A 22,197-nucleotide genomic window follows, 5' to 3' on the forward strand; every position below is an offset into this window, starting at 1 on the left:
TATTCCAACATCATAAACATTATTCTTTGATTTTTTTTCCTCCCCAGTAATTAAAAAGTGTAAGACGCATACTTCTGTAGTGCACTGTGGAGAATGAGATGGGAGGCTTGTCCTTTGAGTTGAAGGTTGCTGACCGTTCCTCAAAATACGGTGAGGGAGAATGTATTGGATGACCTAAGTTGCTTAATCCAAGAATGCAGAAAGTAGTTTCCAGCTTGTTTTATGTTAGAAAGGTGCATACAGATTAAACCTACTACATGTAGAACAAGTGGCCAGCCTATGTCTGGTTAGGCAATAGAACATGCTTATGACAGCCCCCCCACCCCAGTCCAAATGGGTGCATTGTGAAGTAAGGAGCTGGTGACCTTCCATTATGTGGCAATCAGCCTTCTCCACTAAGGAAAATGTGAAACTGGCTTAGATTTTTCTCTACTCCAAGGAAGGGCGTGTCTAAAATCAACCACCACGATGAGTGTACCGTGATCTGAAAAAAAAAAGGCATTTGGGTTTCAAATATTCAATTCCCCTTTGACGACAGTGACAGTATTTCTAAGATCTGGGGGGTTTGTTTGTTTGTTTGTTTGTTTTAAAACCGCGCTGTCTGATGCCCCAGTGAGGGTTAACTAAGTTAATATGTGGAGGGGGCCTTTGTATATCCCCCCCCCCATGGTACTTGAGAGTTTTCTGATCAGTACACACATGGTGACCACTTCAGAGTCTCAGTAGGCGACATCTCAACAAATAAAAGGCCGGAGCATAGACATCCTAGTTAGAGTTGTACCTACCACTCAGTAGAAAACCCAGCTCAGCCAGGGTCCAGGCTAGCCAGGCCTCACAGAAACCTGAGCAAAGGCTGGAGAGGAGGGCGAACCCTCCAGCACCAATAGAAAAGTCACAGCCGCAGGGCCAGCGCTGCCCTGAACAGTGTCTGTGAAAGCTCAGGCTGCTTGACCCCCTCCCGGGCGTCCGGAGCCAAGTTCGCTGAGGCCCCGCCCCGGTTCCGCCCCCGCCCCGCCCCGCCCGCGAGCTCGCCGAGGCCCCGCCCCCGCGCCGGCCCCGCCCCGCCCCGCGGCCCGCAGCAAAGTGAGTTCCACCGGCGGAGCTGGCCCGGGCGCTGTGCCCTCGCTCGGCTCTCTCCGCCCCCCCGCGCGGGCCGCGGGCTGCGCTGGGTCGCGGCGGGCCCCGCAGGCGGCCATGGCGGCGGGCGCCGGGGCCAGGCCGGCGCCGCGCTGGGCGAAGGCGCTAGGTGAGCCGCTCAGCGCCGCGCAGCTGCGGCGGCTGGAGGAGCACCGCTACTGCGCGATGGGAGAGTCGCTGTTCGAGCCGCCGCTGCAGCTTTACTGGACCTGGCTGCTCCAATGGATCCCGCTCTGGATGGCCCCCAACACCATCACCCTCATCGGCCTTGCCATCAACCTGGTCACCACACTAGTGCTCATCTTCTACTGCCCCACGATCACCGAGGAGGTAGGGCTGGCCGCCTGCCGGAACTGTTTCCTGGAGCCCTGGGGCCTCCTTCAGAGACGGCGCCACTTTAGACGTCAGTGGTGGAGCGGGGAGACCCTGTGTAGGAGCATCCTCTAGGTCTCTGAGGAAGGTGCGGAGGCGACCAGAGTGCTGTCCCCTGGAGGTGTTAATTTTCAGCCTCCCTGGGGGCTCCTAGAGACAGTCCCTCCACTACCCCAATCCTGTCACCATTCTGAGCTTCCCTGGAGGGGGCTGTCAAGGTCACTGCCCCAGTCCTGTGTCTGCCCACTTCATCCCTAGGCCATGGCTCCATCAGCCCATATTTCACACACTGGGGAGTAAATACCCACATCTCCATGCTAGCAGGACGTGCGGATGGGTTGGGTAGGGCCAAGATGCCCTTTAGCACTTTATAATTCTGTTTCTCAAAGGTGGTGCCTAGTGATCCTGAAATTACTGGTAGCACTGATCAAAGATAAGTTATTTCTGGACGGTAACTTCCTCGTTGCTTCCTTGACTTGTTCATGAAAAACAAGCAGGAAATAGGTGACAGTCCTTACAATGATCTAGGCTTAGAGATTATAAAAGCCAACATATTTTATTGGTTGTGATTATATCCAACCTATGTCTAAAGTAAGAATATTAAGTAACGTGGGCTTTGGACAATGGTGGTCAGAAGTGGTTCCTTGGGCTGAGCATAGAGAACGTAACAACATGGGGGGAGTGCCCGCTACACCATATGGGATAGCATTGGCCTGCAGAGTCCATGACATCACTTTCTTTACGCTCCATCCATAAGTACCTGTAAGCATAGATCGTGCACAAACTAGAGAGTCCAGGTTGGATGGATACCAGGAATACAATAGAAATAGCTCATGTCCTGCATCCATGCAGACACTTCTTCTTTAAGGTCTTAGTGGAGGAGGTCCTTTAGAGCATCTTGCCTGCCGATGACTGTGTTCCTCACCTGTACCTCAGCAAACACTTGTTTTCCTGGGATTTGGGGTTTCACTGGTTCTCTAAGCCCCAGAGTCTCACTGTGTCAGGATGGAAGGACAGCAGGCCTGCAAGTGAAGGGCTTGGCTCCCTGTCAGCCTCCTCATGGCAGACCTGACCTAGCCGATCTGTTTTCCTGTGTTGAAAATAGAAGTAATATCTGCCAGGCCAATTTTACAACGCAGTCTTGAGGCGTGATACGTGCAGATAATTGTAAGGCCCTTCACTTTACTCAACAAAGTGAAACTCTCTCAACTCATTAAAAACACACAGTTGGTGAACAGTGTTGTAAAGCGTGCATAGTAAAATTTAGCTTTGATTTGGGCTTAGATTTGACAGTCTTTGGGTGTTTCTGGCATCCGCCAATTAAGCTGTCAATGTTGATGTCATTGACCGTCCATTGGAGGTCAGAGCACTTAGGAGAATGGATAAACAAGGCCTGAGGCCCTAGGGTGGAAGGGGACCTGAGGATGAGATAAATTTGTGACTGGCTGCCTTATAGGTTTAGACTCATTTTTCAAAGAGGATATGATAGTCTCTGAGTGAGCACTTAATCATGTGAAAAGCCAGAACAGCCCAGTTAAAGGGCTATGGGGTGGATGGTATATAACTATGAGAGTTTGTAAAGTGTGTGTCACTGGATCCTGCATCTGCCTCTAAGTGGTCTAAGTAAGAACAACAACATTGCAGGATCCACGTAAAACAGTCGTAGCTGCTAACTTATTCTTAGAATAGTTTCTGGCTATTTTGCTTTAGTAAATGGCACGGCCTGATAAAATTCAGATCCAAGTTGATTCAAGATGTATCAAGTTGATATGTCAAGTTGATGTTTTACCCTTTTCCACCTGAGGAGGTTGGTGAGTTTTCCCTTCCTAGGGTGGCCTTCCTGCCAGCTTGGAATTCCTTCTCACCAGCCTGAAGTAACAGTGGCACATTTTCCTAAGAGGAGACTGAAGTCCACGGAGGTCAAGTGACTCTGACCTAGCTTGGAAGTCTTTGATTCTCAGACCTGAGGGATCCTAGTGCCCTTTCACACCCTGTGTATACACAGGCCATACTGGAGACTGAACCAGGGCCTCCAACGTGATAGCCAAGAAAGCTCTGCCACGGAGCTTAGATCAGCTCCAACAGTTTTTAAAGTTTGTTTTTAATTTTGAGATGGGGCACACTTCATTGATGAGGCTGACCTGGAGCTCAGTAACTACACACTTATTTCTGAAACGTGAGTGGGAGCGAAGGGAAGCAGATCAGAGAGGCTGCGGTTTATATGAAGTGTCCCTAAAGGTGCTCCGAAGCTCTTTGCACAGCATCCCTTCTGCTTAGGGATCTTCCCTGTCTGTCCTCAAGGTCAACATTTTGCTGTGGCCGGGACTTTTCCTCTCATCCTTTCCTCCTTCAGGTACCCAATCACCCACCTGTCTTTCAGTGACCCATTCTAGCTCTGTTTCCCTAACACTACTGCCCCATGGACTTTTGCCTTCTATGTCAGATCAACCACTCAATATCCCCTCACTCCCAAAATCCTGATAGTGTGGTAACTAACAGCCACAGGCTGTTTTCTGTCTATCAGGCACTGCTCAGAGCTGTTCTGTTATCTCAGTCTCATGAAGAAGATAGTTACTATCCCCCATCTCATGGATTCGGAAAGGGAAGGGAAATTACCTTCCTGGATTATAGAGCTTTTAAGTGGGGGACTAGGATTCCAAACCTGAAGGCCGTGTTTCTACTGCTGCAGGTCCCTGCGGCTCCCAGTAGAAAGTCTCCGTTCCTTTTTTGTTATGTGTGGTCTTATAGAGAAGGACAGCCCTGCCAGATTTCAACTGGTGACACAGTGGCTTGCATAGTGTTTGCTAATTGGGTGTATGAGCAAAACAGTGTATCCTGCGATGGCTTCCTCAGCCCCCACTCACTGTCAAGTTATTCCTGGACTAAATATTCACCTGTTGGGTCTGAGTGTAAGCAACTGTTAGTAAATGGGTAGAACCCTGCCCCCCCCCCACACACACACACCTTGATGAAGGAGGATTTACTGCTTTTGAGTCTATGATCCTTGGGCTCCCATCCTTGGCTATCTCTTGCTTAAGTAGAATCATAGATTCCTAGGACATATAAAGGTCCCAGATCCTATTTAATGCCCTTATTAAAAGTGTATGTCTGATAACTTGGTGACTCAAAGTTAGTTCCAGCTTCAGGCTTCTAGCGTTACCAGAATCAAATATCCTTGCTCCTAGCCAGTAAGGCACCAGTGTTTAGAAGAATGAGCACTGGTAGAAAGGAATCAGGTTTATGGAGAAGCCAGCCTGGAAGGAGCTGGAAGAGCTGGTTCCTCAAAGCTTTTTCCTTGCTAAGGGAGTCCTCCATGGAGAGGAGGCAGCAGTGAAGTTAGGGTTAGCAGTCTTGGCTAGCCAGGGTCTGTGCTCTCAGAGCATTGTGACCAACTTGCACCTTCTCATCCCAGTAGTTACTGAGGAGGGGTGGTGTAAAAGCCATCTGGGTTCTGGAAAGTTAGAAGCTAACATATAGGTGGGGCTTCTTGATATCCAAAGGTTTATGGAGGTGCAAAAGGGCAAAGCAGGGGGGTGGGGGGGTAGGGAATGGTAGTGGGGGACTCCAGCTACAGTAGCATGTTCTACTACAAAATACTTCCTGGCCTTTTTTTGGGGGGGGGAGCTAATATAAATTGTGGCATGATTCTCTTTTACCTATTTGCTTTGATATTCTCTCCCTACCTTCTTAATCTATGTGTTACATTCATGTTAGTGACTCTTTCAAGGGCACTATGTACTGCCATTCATATTTTTTTAAACTAGGCTTAATTCTTTGAGATCTGTATTTCCTTTTAATCACCTCTTATTTATTTATTTATTTATTTATTTATTTATTTATTTATTTATTTATCCATTCATTCAAAACAGCTCAATACTTGATCAAGCATCATATGCTAAGGCAGGTGTCTTGTCATGGAGTGGCCTCTCTTACTAAAAGAAATTATCAATTCCCATCTGCCAGAAGGTGAAGAAAGTTCGAAAAGTATGGAGGACGGGCTGGAGAGACGGCCCAGCAGCTAAAAGCACTGACTGCTCTTCCACAGCTCCTGAGTTCAGTTCCCAGCAACCACATGGTGGCTCATAACATCTGTAATGGGATCTGCTGCCCTCTTCTGGTGTGTCTGAAGACAGCGACAGTGTACTCACATCAAATAAATAAATAAAATCTTCAAAAAAAATAGTAGGGAAGGCTGGGATGAAGCAAACCCTGGCCCAAGATTCCGTGCTGCCCTCCAGCCCCCAGGAGCAGAGGTTTCCATACATTCTGCAGCTAAGGTGCCTCCTGGCCTTCTTACACTTTCCAGATGTGCCTGGAAGAGGCCTGAGACAAGCTTTCCTTTCCGATTCATTTCCGTGGCTTGGTGACTGCACTCTAGTTAATTTCTAAGGAACATGCTGCTCCTCCCATAGAAGTCGAGTGATATGTTGAAAGAATTTCACAATCCGCTCCTGTTTCATTAGGCCTGGGCGTAGATGCTGACCCCTCTCATTGGGCTAGAGAACAGAAAGTTTACAGGGCTGTTCAACAAAGAGAAAAAGGAAGGTCTCCTCTGGTCTCAAGCTAACCCTTGGTCCTGGAGCCTGGCTGAGCGCCTTCATGAGTGTTGTAGGAGGGTCTTTGCCCCTGCTGCTAGCTGCCGTATGTCATAGAAATGAGTGTGCTCAACTCAGTGTTAGTGTGTAAACTGTGCTGAAGCCAGCAGTGCAGAGGAATCCAGTGAGCCCCTGGGGATGTTCTGCTTGGCCAAGGAAGTTCTGCTTCCTGACCATTCACCTGCCCTGAAGGAAGATTGCCTTTGGAAACAAGGAAGTCCCTGCTTGTCACAGGCTCCCAGTAAACACTCTCTCTCTCTCTCTCTCTCTCTCTCTCTCTCTCTCTCTCTCTCTCTCTCTCTCTCTCTCTGTGTGTGTGTGTGTGTGTGTGTGTGTGTGTGTTTGTGTGGTCAATTTCCAGTGTTATTTCTCATGAGCTCCCACACCCCCCAATCTTGTTTTTTGAAACATGATCTCTTACTGGGTTTAGGGGCTCAATTAGCCTAAGCTGAGTGGCCCGTGAGCCCCAGGGGTTTCCTACCTCTGCCTCCCCAGCACAGGGATCATAAACAACTCACCTGTCTTTTTATGTGGGTACAGAGGACTGAACCTCATGCTAACTCGGCCAACTGATACCAGTTGTCTCCCCAGCTCACAGTAAAGTGTTTTAACACCTCACAGGCACATGGAGGGAAGCTACAGGAGTGAAGTGTTGAGCTATTTCTAAGTGGTCTGTTTTCCTGAGCCGGGATAGCATTGTACTGGCGACACTACAAGTTCTCTTAAAAGTCTCAGACTCACAGACAGGGTGTGAAGCCACTTAGCAGCATCCCATCTTCCCACACACAGCCTGACTCTTCTCTTTCCCTTCCTTCTGAACATCCAGAAATGCGGTTTCCATTTTCATGGGACGACAGCTGAAGTGTGGATACTAACTATCATACTCTTTCCAGCTGACATAAATGGTGGCTCTGTGAATCCCCTTTGCATGCCTGTCAGTTCACCCCTGGCCAATTAAAGCAAAGAGATACTTTTGTAAGTATAAAACTTCAGGAAATAGAGAAGGTATAGTTGCAGTGTTTCCTTAATTTCCATTGCAGAAGACTCTTGGAGTATTGCCTATTCTAGCATGATTGGTTAATCTAACTTGATCAACAGGATATGGGATCTTTGGAGTCTTTGGAGTGGGAATGTTTCCAGAGAGGTGAACTGAAGAGTGGAAACTCGAATGTGGGTAAGCAGTGGTTCATGGGCGACTAGATAGAAAAGGGAATCAAAGTGAACCCCACCATGTGTCACCGCTCTGCTTCCTGGCTGTGGGGCACAGTGTGACCAGTGTTCTCATAAACCTCCTGCTGTGCCTTCCCACAGTGCTGGATTAGATCACTACCTAAATCACAGAGCCAAAGTAAATCCTTCTCCTCTGAATCTTTGTCATACATTCTGCTGCAACAAGAAAATGAGCAAGTATGGAAACTCAGCACCAAGGAGTGGGGACATTTCTTAATGAACTTGATCATATGGTTTGCAGGCTTTTGAACTGCTTTATGGGAGGAGTGTGGAAGAGTTTGGAGTTGTGGGCTAGAGAAGTCCCGGGATGGTGTAAATGGAGTATTGGGCTATTCTGGTGGGGGTGGTAAGACCAAGAGGAACACGATATAGGTTCCCCACTCATGAGGTTTCAGAGTGGGGAAAAGATGTTTTTAGGACCAACCATGTAACTCTTTGGTAAGCCATCTGACTGCATCTGCCAATGATCTAAAACTTTGAGGGAAGCTAAATTGAAAAGCAGTGGACTGAGTTGGTGTAGCAAATTTAGAGACATGACATCCAGGCTGTGACATGGTCACTGTGACCTGCTGACAGCTCTGGGGTGAGAGAGAAGACAAAGTGGACGCAATGAGTAGCTGCAGTCCTTCCAGAGGCTTCTGACACTCTTCTGCAAGACAGCCCGTTCCTAAGACAACTGGTGTCCCAGAAGGCAAACCTTGTCCATAAGGGCAAACCTTATCCCAGAAGCCTCCAACTTGTGAAATTGCCTGTTCATTTGAAAAGGAGATCCTGAGTTGACAGTGTCTCTGTTTTTCACTAGGTCAGCTCTAACTTACTGACTCAAAGACACACTCAGTCTCAGCCTTATATGTATAAAATCTTAGCTATGCTGTATTAACTATTTGTTTTTTCAAAATACATGAACTAAGTCCCTAACTGTTCAGACAATAACATCACCCATGAGTCTCCTAATGTTACCCGGAAGAGCCAGCATAGAAAAACAATAATTAATACCAACAGAACTTCTTTCCTGTTCTAGATACTTCCATAAGCACTTTACATATAATAATTTGCTTAATTCTTGGGAGACAATGATTCTTTTCTTTCTTTCTCTCATGTTTGGAGACTGAATCTCCAGGAAGTTAAATAATTTTTCTAACTCTCTCCACTCCTAAGTGGTAATGGCAAGGGTCTGGGTGCACATAAAACCCAGAAGAAAGCCTGGGGGTGCATTCTCTCCTTCAACCGATTGCTGCAAACTGTTCCTGGGTGGGATTAGTTAGAATGTCACTCGGGTTTCTTCATCTAGATATTTACCTCGTGGGTCATGTATAGCAGCTGTCACAAACCCAACACCTGAAAGTCATGTTACAGAACCTCGAGTGGACACGTCTTGCAGTCAATGTGATCTAGCACTCTGATCAACAGCAAGCAGAGACTGTTGTCCAGGAAGTCCAGTGCTTGTGAGTCTAAATCAGAAGTGAAGTTTGTCCAGTAAGCAGGTGTATAAGTGCTGCTCAGCGTCTGTCCTGTCTCCTTCCTATTCTGCACATACTGATAGATGCCCAGGGTTAGTAATTGGTCTCTGCTCACAGTTTTTTGTTTTGTTTTGTTTTGTTGTTTTTTATTTTTTAAGAAAGGGTTTTTCTGTATTGCCTAGGCTGTCCTGGAACTCACTCTGTAGACCAGGATGGCCTCAAACTCAGAAATCCACCTGCCTCTGTCTCCTAAGTGCTGGGATTAAAGGTGTGCTCCACCACAGCCCGGCTACAGTTAATTTTAACATAGGCAATTACACACACTCTCCCTTGTATCTCTCTGTGTTTAACTTCCCTTCATATGACTTGAATTCTGATAAGTGGGGTGTTTTGTAATATAGATTTAACTTTATGATAAGGGTGTCTGTTAAGGAAAGAACTCTGCCTTCTTGAGCTCCCGGCATCTTATTTCTCTGTACTTTACTCTCTGACATGTCTTACTTAGAGGGTGGAAGCTTAGTGGGTCCTGTTTGAGGACCCACTTCTGTACTCTGAACCTGCTAGGGACCACACACAGCCAGTGACAGCAATAATTCAGTTACTCTACAACCCAGGGCCTTCATTCTTAGGAAATCCCTGTGTACCTCAGTTCCTCCTTTTGTCTTCTTGTTTCTCCAGCCAGCAGTAGGCTTTTGAAGAGCCTCATTCTGGGAGACTCAGTGTTGCCTGCTCTGGAAGGCCTGACAGGCATTGACGATCCCCTCCCCCCTTTCTCATAGTCTTTACTGTGTATTGATGATAGGTGATAGGCCCTCACTAAGTCAAGTCATCTGAGCCATTGGGAAGTCATTTTCTTCCTGGCTGAAGTTCTACAGAGAAGTCCATTCCTTCTATCCAAGCCTGTGTACGCGACACTCTTTGATTTTTTTTCTCACTTTGCTGTATTCTGCTTTGTGCGCGCCATGTCACACCATGTCTGTGTCTGAGGGGTGCCAACCTCAGACACAGAAGAGGTTCAAGTGCTTATAGTTCAACAGCCTGGTCTTCTCTCTAATGTTTTTCCAGAACCTAAATGGTACATGAAGCTCCTAGTTAATACTCATTGTTAAGTACAGCTGGTGGCTAAGAGAAGCTTTTTCAGTTTTTTGTTTGTTTGTTTGTTTGTTTGTTTCTTTGTTTTCTGATGAAGCAGATTGAATGACTTTTCTTCGGAGTCCTTAAGAAACTAGTATCTGGGTATTTGGGAGGTTTCTTTCTCCATGAAACTCAGATAATAAACAGCTGATTTACTACCCTCTCTGGCTTTCTGAGTAAGAAAAAGGTTTTCTTTTCTCTTGTTTTTACCTAGATACATTGAACATTAAAATACCTTTTGGTCTACTCTGGCTGATTATTTCTTTGTGAGTTCCTTCCAATATGTAAAATAAAACGAAAAAGTTAAACTGATTTTCTTCAAATTAAAAATATAGTACAAATGAGAAGAGTAGCAGTAGACCTCTCAAATTCTTATATTAAAAGCACTACATGCCCTTTCTAGATTATCGTTTATCTTACAAAAGTAATCACATTGCTAAACCATTGCTTATAAGTGAAAGAAGGAAAACTACCATTTCAATAGGAACCAAGTAGAATATCATCATGATTAAATACCCAGTTCTTCATAGCTAATTCATTGCAGTAATGCAGTGTTGCCTGTCACATTACCATTGAGAACATCTGATATGTGGTTGTATTTATCTAGGACAGGTTTGAGGTAGAAAGCCTTTTGCCATTTATTTCTGTTCGTTTAAATTACAGATTTAAAACTGTCCATTGCCAGGCTGGAGAGGCGATGGAGAGCATGCAGAAGCTGAATGACTCATATTCTTTCCCTCAGCTAAGTTCAGTCTTCATTCACTGGAGGACTCCAGAGCTGTGCTTTTGTAACTTAGCTGCTGCCAGCGGCAAAGTCTCTTAAAACTAAGGAAAGTGCCCCATGAAGACAGAGTATTGTTACAGAGTCACAGATACCCTCTTAGATGTTCGAGATGCCAACTCTCCTATGAACATGAACCATACTGCACCGGGAAAGCAAACATCTGTAGAGTGTTGGCCTAGAGTGGAGTATGGTGACGACCAGTATGGCGTGTCCTTTGATTTCTTTCTAGGTGAAGCACAGGTGGAGAAAGCAGTGTATTCTTGGAGGAGGGGACACGAGGGCTTTGCTGGATGTAGGGGAACGCTTAGAAAGGGAGTAACTATCAAGTCACAAACAGCCCAGGCACCGGACTTTGTTGGGTGTGTTGGAGCCCGAGAGTGAAGTGGGGTATTTGAGATAGGGCTGTGGAGAGAGAGTTCCAGGACAGCCAGGGCTACACAGAGAAACCCTGTCTGGAAAAAACGAGAGAGAGAGAGAGAGAGAGAGAGAGAGAGAGAGAGAGAGAGAGAGAGAGAGAGAGAGAGAGCTGTGCTGAAACTCTGGGGAGAGTCCTGATCATTCCATTTTGTTCAGAAGACTGGGGTGGGGTGGGGGTGCGGGATAGGTGGCCAGAGGAGTCTTGAGGGCCTCCTGAAGGACTTGCCAACATCCTGTCCTCCGATGGGGCATAGCCACCTTTATGTTAATTTGGCAATGTGCATTGGGCGGACGCTCCCTTACTCACTGTGCTGGGAGTGGAGGTAGGGAGTCTAGCAGTGTGGCTGAAAGACAAGGCCCTGCCTTCACCCAGCCCAGTCACTGTGATCAGTTCAAACCTGAAAATGAAATGATGTGTGTGTGTGTGTGTGGTGTGAAAGAGAGAGAGAGAGAAACAGACAGACAGACAGACAGACAGACTGAGCGGGGAGACATTTGGAGTTCTGGTCTAGAGAGCTTTGTTTAGAGATGGAAAGGAGCCGGTGGGGTGGAAGTGGGGTGTGGCTGGGAATGTGCCACCTCCTCTCCCTGTGCTCTCCTGTCACGCCCTCCTCACAACTCCCTTTTTCTTTATTGTGCAAGTGCAGAGTTAGGCTTTAAGTGCACGAGTCTTCCTGGCCTGGCAGCCGCTTCCTTCATTCATTCGTGTGCCCAACAAATCATTAGTGTCTTCTTTCTGTGGAAGCCCAGGGAGCACTGAGATATTTAGAATCTTAATCTAGTGACTGAATGCGGTTACCTTTCCCACTTGCATACAGGGCCTTTTCAGATAGAATTTATTGCCAGAAGCCTGTGGTGGGGAGGGAAATAGTTAAAGAAAATAGAGGGTAAGAAGAAAAATGGCATTGCCTGTCCTTTTAGACATCTTAACGAACAACATGGGCGAGAGGGTCCTGATGAACAGAGCCAGTCTTTGTAAAACCTCCCAAGATCTTTTAAATCCAGGAGGTTTTTGTTTCTTATTTTTATGCATTTGGGATGGTTTCTCGTTGTTCCCCTGCCCAGGGTGTCCCACAGTATGAGTGACAGCTCAGTGTTTGCATCTATCACTTGATCCGGGTTGCTGCTCTTTAAGAATACTTCTGTCGTCCACTGCTTTTCTTTTAAGTAAATAATTCTCAGTACAGCACAAGGTCAGCCTATGAGTACCGGGTTAGGTGTGAGGAGCGATAACAGTTATCTCTTCAGATAAAGCTGTTGTTATTCACCCTCACAGGTGAGGTAACCCATCTTAACATGGTAAAACAAGATTATTTAAGGGTTATACACCCTCAGTCCTGGTTGGAAGGCTGAGGAAGGATATTTAAAGCTAGTCTGGATACACAATGAGACCTTGTCTCAAAAACAAAAAATCAGAGGTTAAAGGACTTGCCCAACCAAGGTTACCTGGTTGGCATGTACTTGGCTGTTACATGTCACAGCCAAGAACTCAAACACAAATCGTTTTTTGTTTTCTTTTTTTGGGGGGGTGGGGGTTCAAGACAGGGTTTCTCTGTGTAGCCCTGGCTGTCCTGGAACTCACTCTGTAGACCAGGCTGGCCTCGAACTCAGAAATCCACCTGCCTCTGTCTCCCAAGTGCTGGGATTAAAGGTGTGCGCCAGCCACCACTGCCTGGCCCACACATCACATTTTAAGATCCTAGTTCTTTAACAATTTTGCTTTGTTTTTCTTCTTCTTCTTTGTGTACACTTCTAGCTGTCCGCATGTGACTTGAATTTTAAAATTTCCCATGCCAGCTCAAGTAAGCTTGGCTGCCAGCCGGTGGGCCTTTGAGGGGTCTTACTAAATAAAGCTCTAACCACTGATGACTCATCCTGACGGGAGGGTTGCACAGTGAGCCTAACTGGAAGGAGTAGCCAGTGGATGTGTCCCTGAACACTTCCTCCGTATGCGCCACCTGGGTCAGTGGTCAGCTGCTTTGGTCTAGAGCTCCCTGCTGGCGGTGCTCCCCTCACCCCCAAGACCAGAAACAGTGGAACCAAGCTACTGTGGACAGAAACCTCCAAAACCACTGGCAGACATAAACCCTGCTGTATATTTATCTGAAAAATGATGAGCATACCATAACCACAGGTCTCTTTCTCTGTCGAGTGTCTGTGTGCTACTGTATGGAGCCGATGTAATTTGGTTTTTTCTTTAGCTTTTAAAATGCTTTTGTCACAGTGTTGTTGTTCCTTTTCCTCTCTCTTCTCTTCTTCCTCCTTCTCCTCCTCCTCCTCTTCTTCTTATTGCTTGCCTTGGAGTGTGGGCATTTGTAGGTGTGTACATGGGCACGTATAGGGGAATGAAATAGAATTTTGCAATATTGCCTAGGCTAGTCTAGAGCTTGCTGTGAACCTTGAATTCCTGACCCTCCTGTCTTAGCATCTTGAGCGCTGCCTTGGTTAGTTTTAACACTTTTTATTCTGCCTGGACCTTGTTGAGCTTCTCATATATGTAGGTTTATAAGTTTCATAAGATGTGGCAATGTTTCAGTCTTTGTTTCTCGTCATGTTTCTGACCCGCCGATCTCTCTTCTTTCTGAAGCACACACATGTGCTTTTCTGTTTCCCCAGGGGCAAGTCTGTGTGGAGTCTGAGTACTTTTAGTCTCCTGCCTGTGCAGTGTTTTGGATAGTTTTCATCTAGTCTGTCTGGCAGTTCACTGGTCTTTGCTTGCATAGTGTCTGATGTAAAATAATCACACCCAAGATGTTTTAAAGAGCAGATTCTACATTCTTCACTTCTAGAGTTTCTCTGGAAGTCTTTTCCATTTTCCCTTTTATAATTTTTCTCTACCTTCTTAAAAATATGGAGCGAATGTGTAATCCCTTCCTTAATGCCTGGTCCAATGTTCCTATTGTTTCTTATGTTCTTGAATTTCATTGTACTGATGGAGTTTACTCCTCTGTGTCCCATTCTGCTGCTTTGTGTGATTGCTAATTTTTGATTGGGTGCCTTGTAGATTTGGATTTTGGATTTTTCCTCCTCAGGTGTGCTCTGTGTTGGTTGCAGTTAAGTTGTGGAGAATTACTTGGATCCTCTAAACCAGTGGTTCTCAAGCTTTCTAATGCTGGGGCTTTTTAATGCAGTTCTTCATGTTGTAGTGACCCCTGGCCATAAAGTTATTTTCCTTGCTACCCCATAACTGTAATTTTGTTACTGTTATGAATCATAATGTAAATGTCTGTCCCAGGCGACCCCTTTGAAAGGGTCGTTTGACTCTTAAGGAGGTCTTAACCACAGGTTGAGAATTGCTGTTTTAAAGTCTGTCTTTTAGGTCTTGTTAGAGATATCTAGAAAGTCCCTGGTCCAGGGCTAATTTTGATGGCTCCAGGGTAGTATACTTCTGAGAACTATTCTGTGTCCCACACATCACAAGGTCTTTCTGCAGTGCCTGATGGGAACATGCCTTCTCCCCAGCTCTGCGTGAGATCTATCTGAGAAGTGTTTAACCTTCACTTCCTGGGACTTCTTTCCCTGGCCTTGGGTATTAGTCTTGTTTTGTTCCAGCATAGGTCGGTTCTTAGTCAGAGACCCAGAGGCAGCTTTTTACAACCCAAGCTGCCCTCAGCACAGCTGCCTCCCACCTTCTCTGCTCTACAGATTCTGGCTTCCTCCAGTTTCTCAATACAGATTAAGGGCTCCTTTTAGGTCCCCATTCCTGGGTTGCAGCCTGGAAATGGCAGTCAGCTGGAGCAGCCAAGGGGTTTGCCTCTCTTTCCTTCTCTCAGATCTCAGGTCTCTTGCCATAGTGAGAGAGTAAATCCAGTCTCCCATCTCAATCATGAGCAGACCCAGAAAGGTCTTAACAGCAATGACTTCCTGAAAAGTGCCATTGATAAGTACAGGAGTGTTCGAGACTCAGTGGACTTGGAATCCAGAGCAGAGTCTGAAGCTGCTCTGCTCGTAACATTGAACTTTCATACAGGAGGCTGCTTGTCACTTACTCTTGTCGGCCATGTTTCTTTGTAGGCCCCATACTGGACGTACCTTTTATGTGCCCTGGGACTCTTTATCTACCAGTCACTGGATGCCATTGATGGGAAACAAGCCAGAAGGACAAACTCTTGCTCTCCTCTAGGGGAACTGTTTGATCATGGCTGTGACTCTCTTTCCACAGGTAAACTAATGAAGTTTTGCTTTTCCTCTCTGGCTTTTCAAGGACAAATCTGAGCTATTTAAGTTGTGAGTGTTTCGCAGACATAGATATTAGGGAGCAGTTTTGCCCACCATATTTTAAAAGTATGTTCAAAAATTCCTTTTGTGCTAAAATGATCTTGCAAGTTTTCCAACTTGTTTCTGCATTCAGTGCCTCCAACACCCCTTGGATCAGACAGCTAAAATCTTCTTCCTTCTTAGTATACAGGGGCAGTAGTGCAGTGTCAACCAGAAGTAGTTAGAGAAACTACTTCCCTCTTCAAATTCTTAAAGTTAAAAAGACAAACTTTCTTGATGGGTAATGAACTGGGCCATCTAGGCAAAGAACACGAAGGCAGGTTATCCTCAGAGTGGCGGCTGCAATCACAGAACTTCACCCTAAACCTCGCTTGGACCAAGTTGATCCCTCACTACCCTTTGCTTAAGCATAATTCTATCTCTAGATCAGAAGTCTCGCAAAATTGCCTGTTTCTGTCATGAATCTGATGCCATGCCACATCCTGAAAAGTACGTGTAAAGACAGAAAAGATGAAAATCACAGTCCATTCCTGGAGTCCCCTCCCTGAGCTCTTTAACTTAGGAGCAATTGTCCCCTCTATGAAGTATGCCTCTAAAATGAACTGTCCAGATCTCAGAAACACACCTTCCTCACTCGAAGCAGTCTGACCCCCCCTATGGTTGAGTGCACTTTTACTCTTGTTTGTTTTGAGACTTAGTTGAAACTAGAACTCCCTGCCTGCTAGGCAACTGGTCTACCACTGAGGTCTACCAGGTCCTTTGACTTTTTCCCTTGACGCAGGGTCTCACTAAGTTGCTAGTCTTTTTCTTAAGTAGTCCTCTGTCTCCCATATGTAAATCTATATAAACAAACAAAAGTTGAATTTTGCATTGTAAAAAGAATTCATCTTTAAAAAAAAAAGTATATTGTATTTTAATGCCAGGATTATGTCCCTTAAAACCATATTTCTAAACAGCTTAACGCAATACCTGGTTTTATTTCTTAACTGTTCCCAAACTTGGTTTTTCAGTATTTATGGCCATCGGCGCTTCAATTGCTGTTCGCCTAGGAACACATCCTGACTGGCTGTTTTTCTGCTCTTTTGTTGGGATGTTCATGTTTTATTGCGCTCATTGGCAGACTTATGTCTCAGGAGTATTGCGATTTGGAAGGTAAGTATGTTCCTTAGGTTCTACATTATATGATGCAACCAAATTCATTTTTATAATCTATAATGGCGTCTGCTCATACCATGAAGTCAAAGCTGTGTTCAGGAATTAAAATTCCTGTGATTTATCAGAATAGCCACAAGTGCCATACCTACAACTGTTTTGGTATCCTGCATGCCGTAGCTACATTATTTGACAATAGTATTTTCTTCTAACCTCTATAGTTATATTATTTGACAATATTTTTCTTCCAATTTGCTCAGAATTATTGGTTCAAATAAGGATAGTTGGGATAGAAGAAAATAAAATAATTTTTATTTTATTTATTAAAAAAAATATAGAGTACCTAAACACTATTCAGCTCATAAAATAGTGTGATGTTAAATAAAAGGAATTTTGTGTTGTTGTTGAAGACATTTAAAAAAAAATCCTTAGATAGTATTATAAATATATCCCTGACTGGCCTAAAATTCACTATGTAGACAAGGCTGGCCTTACACTCATAGAGATCCAATTGCCTCTGAGTGCTGGGATTAAAGGCATGTGCCACCATACCTAGCTAAAAATTATTTTCTTTTAGTCAAATTATCATATACCCTAAAAGAGAGACCCCCCCCCCCCTTGACAGTAGTTACCAACAAAAGATGATCCAAAGACTCAGCTATGGGAAAGGTGAACTGACACAGGAACTCCCCATACGTGCTAGAGCTACACACGGCGTGGCACGTGTGCCTGGGTGCCTCCTGCTTAGACAGTTTTTTGCTAGTGTGCATAAACAGATGCTGTACTGTCTGTTGAGGATTGTACGTATTTATATATGCACACCCCTGTACTTTAGTATGCCTTTACATGGCATGACAGAGGACAAAGTTTAACATAAATTTGATTAAAACCTTATGGTGAAGCTCATTTCTCATTTCTCAAATACGCTCTTTACTTTCACGTAAAGAAAGGTCAAAAAAAAAAGAAAGAAAGAGAGAAAGAAAGAAAGAAAGAAAGAAAGAAAGAAAGAAAGAAAGAAAGAAAGATAGATAGATAGATAGAAAGGTCGTCCCTTGATAACTACCCACTTTTATACTACTTCTAGTCGCTAGTTAAAACCCATGCCAGTTGTGGAGAAGACGCATATAATTCTATGACTGTTACAGAAAATACTGTAACACAGATATTGCCGTAGGTAATAGTATTGACTCTGAGGTACTCAGCTGTTCTAGGATAGTCAATTGTTCCAATATAAGCATTGAGAAATCATTTTAATTCCCACCTCTCACCCAAAGAAAAAAATCCAAACCAAAAAACACCTCCAAATAATTTATAGCTCATGGAACATACAGGTGTTTGGCAGATGTTGACACTCCCCTCCCTTCTCTTCTGTAAAGTACCATATATGAAACTAGTGTGTTTATTTTGACCACTTCTCTGGCAGGCTGGAAGTTTGTGTTTGCTTGCCATTGATTTTGCAAATACTAGATGCCATTATTCACATTTTGTATGTTGAAAGTAAGTCCACTTTATTCCTTTAACTGTGCCCCAAATAACTCAGTCAAGAAATTTTCTTCCATATCTTAAAAAAAACCCAATCCCTACATTTACTATATTTGCTAAGAAATTATTATTCCTCTCATATCTAAAGATAGGTATCAAAGCAAAGATGTAAAGTAGGTAGACAGAAGAAATTAGAATTCAGGGGAAAAAATGTGGATTGCAAATATGGATTCAGCATGTCAGAAGACAATCTCAAGTAGAGGTAATATTGCTGAGAGGATATAAGGTTGCAGATAAAATTCTGGAACCAGTATTTTAGGAGCATGAAGGCTTGCTTTAGAACAGGACTGCTTAAGCTATTTCTACTCATGATCCCTTTATTCCTGAGAAATGACTATCTGTGATATGGTATACGAGCTTCTAAAATTGATAAAAAGCATTTACTGATAACAATCATAAGAAATTTTATTTTAAAACAAATATACAAATATTCATGGTTTATTAAACCAATCAGATTGGAGCGGTGGCTCCATCCAACCTGGGTTCCATTCCCACATGGTGCTACCTGTGACTCCAGTTCCAGGGAGCTAACACCTTTCCCCTTCTGTGGGCACCTGGCTTGAAAATAGAACACAGGCATACATGCTGGCAGAATACCCATGCGTAAAGTAAAGCAATAAAGACAAAAGCAGATTTGCATTCTAATGAGTTAGATGCAGTTATTTATATCTAAATAAAGAATAAATCTTTTATCATTTGATATTAGAGGACATAAAGCATCTTCAACATTTTCAGAGCCAATCATTTGTTTGGTTTTATAATTATCAGTGCTGATTTCACGTAAATATATAATTCAGAATGTCAGAAGTATGTGTAGGGCTGGTACACAAATGATTGGTGTGGTGCTTTGAATAAGAATACCCTCCACTGGGTCTCAGGTTGGGATGCTTGGTCATTAGGGAATGCCACTGTTTGATGGAATTAAGAGCTGTGGCCTTGTTGGAGTAGGTGTGGCTTTTTGGGAGGAAGTGTGTCACTGAGGCTGAGCTTCGGGGTTTCAAAAGCTCAAGCCAGGCCCAGAGTCTCTCTTTCTCTTGCTGCTGCCTGCTGATCCCTCTCCTGCACCATGTCTGCCTGCAGGCCACCATGCTTCCTGCCATGTTGACAATGTCCTAAACCTCTGAACTTTAAATCAGGTCCAATGGAATGTTCTCCTTTGTAACAATTGCCAAAGCACGGTGTCTCTTCATAGCAATAGAACATTGACTAAGACAACAGGAAATTCTTTCATAGTCCTAAATCAAGCTTCATCTAATGCCCTATTGAGAAACTCAAGTTGGCAACTCAAACTCAAAAAGAAATGTTTAAAGTCATAAATTCCAATACAACATTTATTGATTTGATACTTCGATGATAAGGAATGATTAGAGCAAACTATTGTCTGTTTTTCATAATTAAACTACCATGTTTCTCTACAAGCAGAAATCTTTGTATGAATAATAAAAGCAATGCAATTTATAATGTATAACAGTCTTGACTCGGAACCAAGGCATTTCAGGCAGGGTTGGTTAGCTCTCCGTGGCGTGTAACTGCCAGGTGTGCATGTTGTGTGTTCAGAACGATGGCTTTAGGGAAGTCATATGAGGATGCCTGGGTGAGCTCAGCAGATACTCCAGAGTTCTCACCAGGGGACTGTTAATTATTTGTTGTAATGTTTTCAGAAACTTTATACTATTGTCAATTCTTTCAGCAGCCCCATACCCAGATATGTGGGTTGCAACCCAGAGTTGAGGAACCACGTTCTAGACGGGAGCCTGGGAAGACACTGTAGTGTGAGGTTGAGCTACTCTGCTCTGTGCTCCCAGTGGCTCATGCTTCCAGCCACCTGCCCAGGGAATTTTTGGTTGTGCAAATAACACACACACACACACACACACACACACACATTAGCATATTTGCATATTTTAAATATGAGGTCTAGCTCAGTGGCCGAGCACTTCTAAGCCTCTGCCTGCTACCCCAGGCCCAATAGGGGAAGTGGCCAGTGGCCACTTAGCTGAAACCTCACATGGCTGCTTGGCTTTATCTCCTACAGTTCCTGTGTCCATCTGTACCCCCCTGCTTCAGTGGTAACTGTCCCCTCTGTGTCCTAGCCTGTGCAATTCAGTCTCTCTTCACCCATCCCCCCTTCTTCTTTCGGCCAGCCACTGCCCATTGGCATCTTTATTGGTCAATCAAAAAACAGTTGGGGACAAGGACCTTGAACATTTGGACATGCAGATTCCCAAATAAATCAAACATTAAAACCAATCTAACATATCTAGCAAAATAAAAAGTCACAGTGGAACATAGAATCAGAATCTAGCAAAGTAGTTAAAAAAGGAGAGAATGACTCTCATCTTAAACATTATAAGCAGGTTATGCAAGATAATCACTGGAATTGAATCACCGAGTAATTGAAAGTCGTTCCGGGATGTGGCTCAGTGGTAGAACACTTGCCTGTCATGTGTAAGGACCTGGATTGAGTCCCCAGCACTGAAAACAAGGGTCATTTATTTAAACAATTTCAGGGGAATAATGGAGCCAACAGCTGGACTACAGTAAATTAAATGGCACATATGAGGAGAGGAAGAGATTATCGGTATAGATGGATTTTTCAGTGCACCAGCTTCTAGATCAGAACAGAAGAGTTCTACAGTTTATGAGGAGCATAAGCTAGGGGGACTCATGTTGCTTGATTAGTTCCTTTGTTTGTGATAAATTTAAACATGTCTATATATGAAGCAACAAAATATCTGTAGAAACCAAAAAGTTATGGTATTGGTAATTTAAAAAGGAAAGCTGTTAAAATTCTCTCTACTTCATTCATTAACTTAAATGTTAACTTAAATTAACTTAAATGTTTAAGAACTTGCCTTAGGTGAGTCTGGAGAGATGGTTCAGCAGTTAAGAGCACTGGCTGCTCTTCCAAAGGACTCAGGTTTGATTTCTAGCACCCACTTGGCAGTTCACGACTGTAATTCTAGTTCCAATGGTTGTAATACCCTCTTCTGGCCTTTGTGGGCACTAGACAAACATATGGTACATATTATATACATGAAGGTAAAACACCCATACAGGTAGGTAGACATACACACACACACACACACACACACACACACACACACACACCAGCCATATGGCTCAATGGGTAAAGGTGTTTGCTGTCAAGCCTGATGACCTGGGTTTGACTTCTGGGACATACATGGTAGACAGAACCAACTTGTTCAGGTTGTTTTCTAATCTCCATGACACAGATATACAAATGTACACACATACACACACACTCACTCACTAAATAGGTGTATTAAAAATGTAATAAAGAAGTGAACATTGATCACCAAGAAGAGGAGGAATAGGAAAAAGAAGGAAGGAAGAGGAGGAGGAGGAAGAAGAAGAGGAGAAAGAATAATTATTTGCATTAGGACTGCAGGAGAGGCTCAGTGGTTAAAGTGCTTGTTATACAGTCACAGGGCCTGAGTTCAGATCCCTAGGCCTCACATACCGCCAGGTGCAGCAGCAGATAGCTATAATCACGGTGCTTCCCTAGCAAGGTGGGAGGTGAAGACAGGAGAATCCACAGAAATTTGCAGGTTGGCCAGCCTAGCATGTGCACAGCAAATGACAAAGCGATTAAATTAAAATAAGACACAAGATGAAGCCCAACACCTAAGGTTGCCCTGTGACTTTCACATGCACCTGCATTCACATACCATACATACCAATAATAGTAATCAACAACAACAATAATTAACAATTTGCCATAAGGCATATGATTACTTATATATTATTATGAGTGTTTTGTGATTTTTTTTTTAAAAGGATAGTACATAATTCTTTTGAGAAATTTAAACCACAGAAATACATCAAGTAGAAAATCCATGTCTGGGTGGCACACCAAGGTACCTTGGTGTCCCTTCCAGGGAGAATGGAAGTAATGGGGGGGATGGATTTGTAATGGTGGGATTGGAAAGAGAGGAGGGAGGGGGCTACAATTTGGGATTTAAGTGAATAAAAAACCCTCAAAAATGTCTTGTCTCTGTAGTTTGAGTAACTTCTAGCAATCTGTACATGCTATATAGTAATTTTTTCTCTGCCTATACTGATCTTCACCTGTGTGAACACAAATGTTGTTCTTTTCCACCCACCATAGTTAGCTGATACAGAATTCAGTGAG

The 22,197-nt window shown here is 44.1% G+C and overlaps 1 protein-coding gene across 2 annotated transcripts in view; it reads left to right on the plus strand.

The window, feature by feature from the left end:
* Positions 1-1,054: 1,054 nt before the first annotated feature.
* The window catches only part of Chpt1 (choline phosphotransferase 1), a 31,647-nt gene continuing 10,504 nt past the window's right edge, over positions 1,055-22,197 (plus strand). For both annotated transcript variants that reach the window (XR_007974661.1, XM_052165771.1), the window contains exons 1-3: positions 1,055-1,467; positions 15,144-15,291; positions 16,358-16,499. Coding sequence is in view for 1 of the 2 variants with exons in the window: in XM_052165771.1 (XP_052021731.1) it covers positions 1,195-1,467; positions 15,144-15,291; positions 16,358-16,499 (563 nt within the window). In the remaining variant the exon portion in view is untranslated. The remainder of the gene's footprint in view (positions 1,468-15,143; positions 15,292-16,357; positions 16,500-22,197) is intronic.

This window comes from Apodemus sylvaticus, chromosome 20 (genome assembly GCF_947179515.1).
Source record: "Apodemus sylvaticus chromosome 20, mApoSyl1.1, whole genome shotgun sequence".
Classification (NCBI taxonomy): Eukaryota; Metazoa; Chordata; class Mammalia; order Rodentia; family Muridae; genus Apodemus; species Apodemus sylvaticus.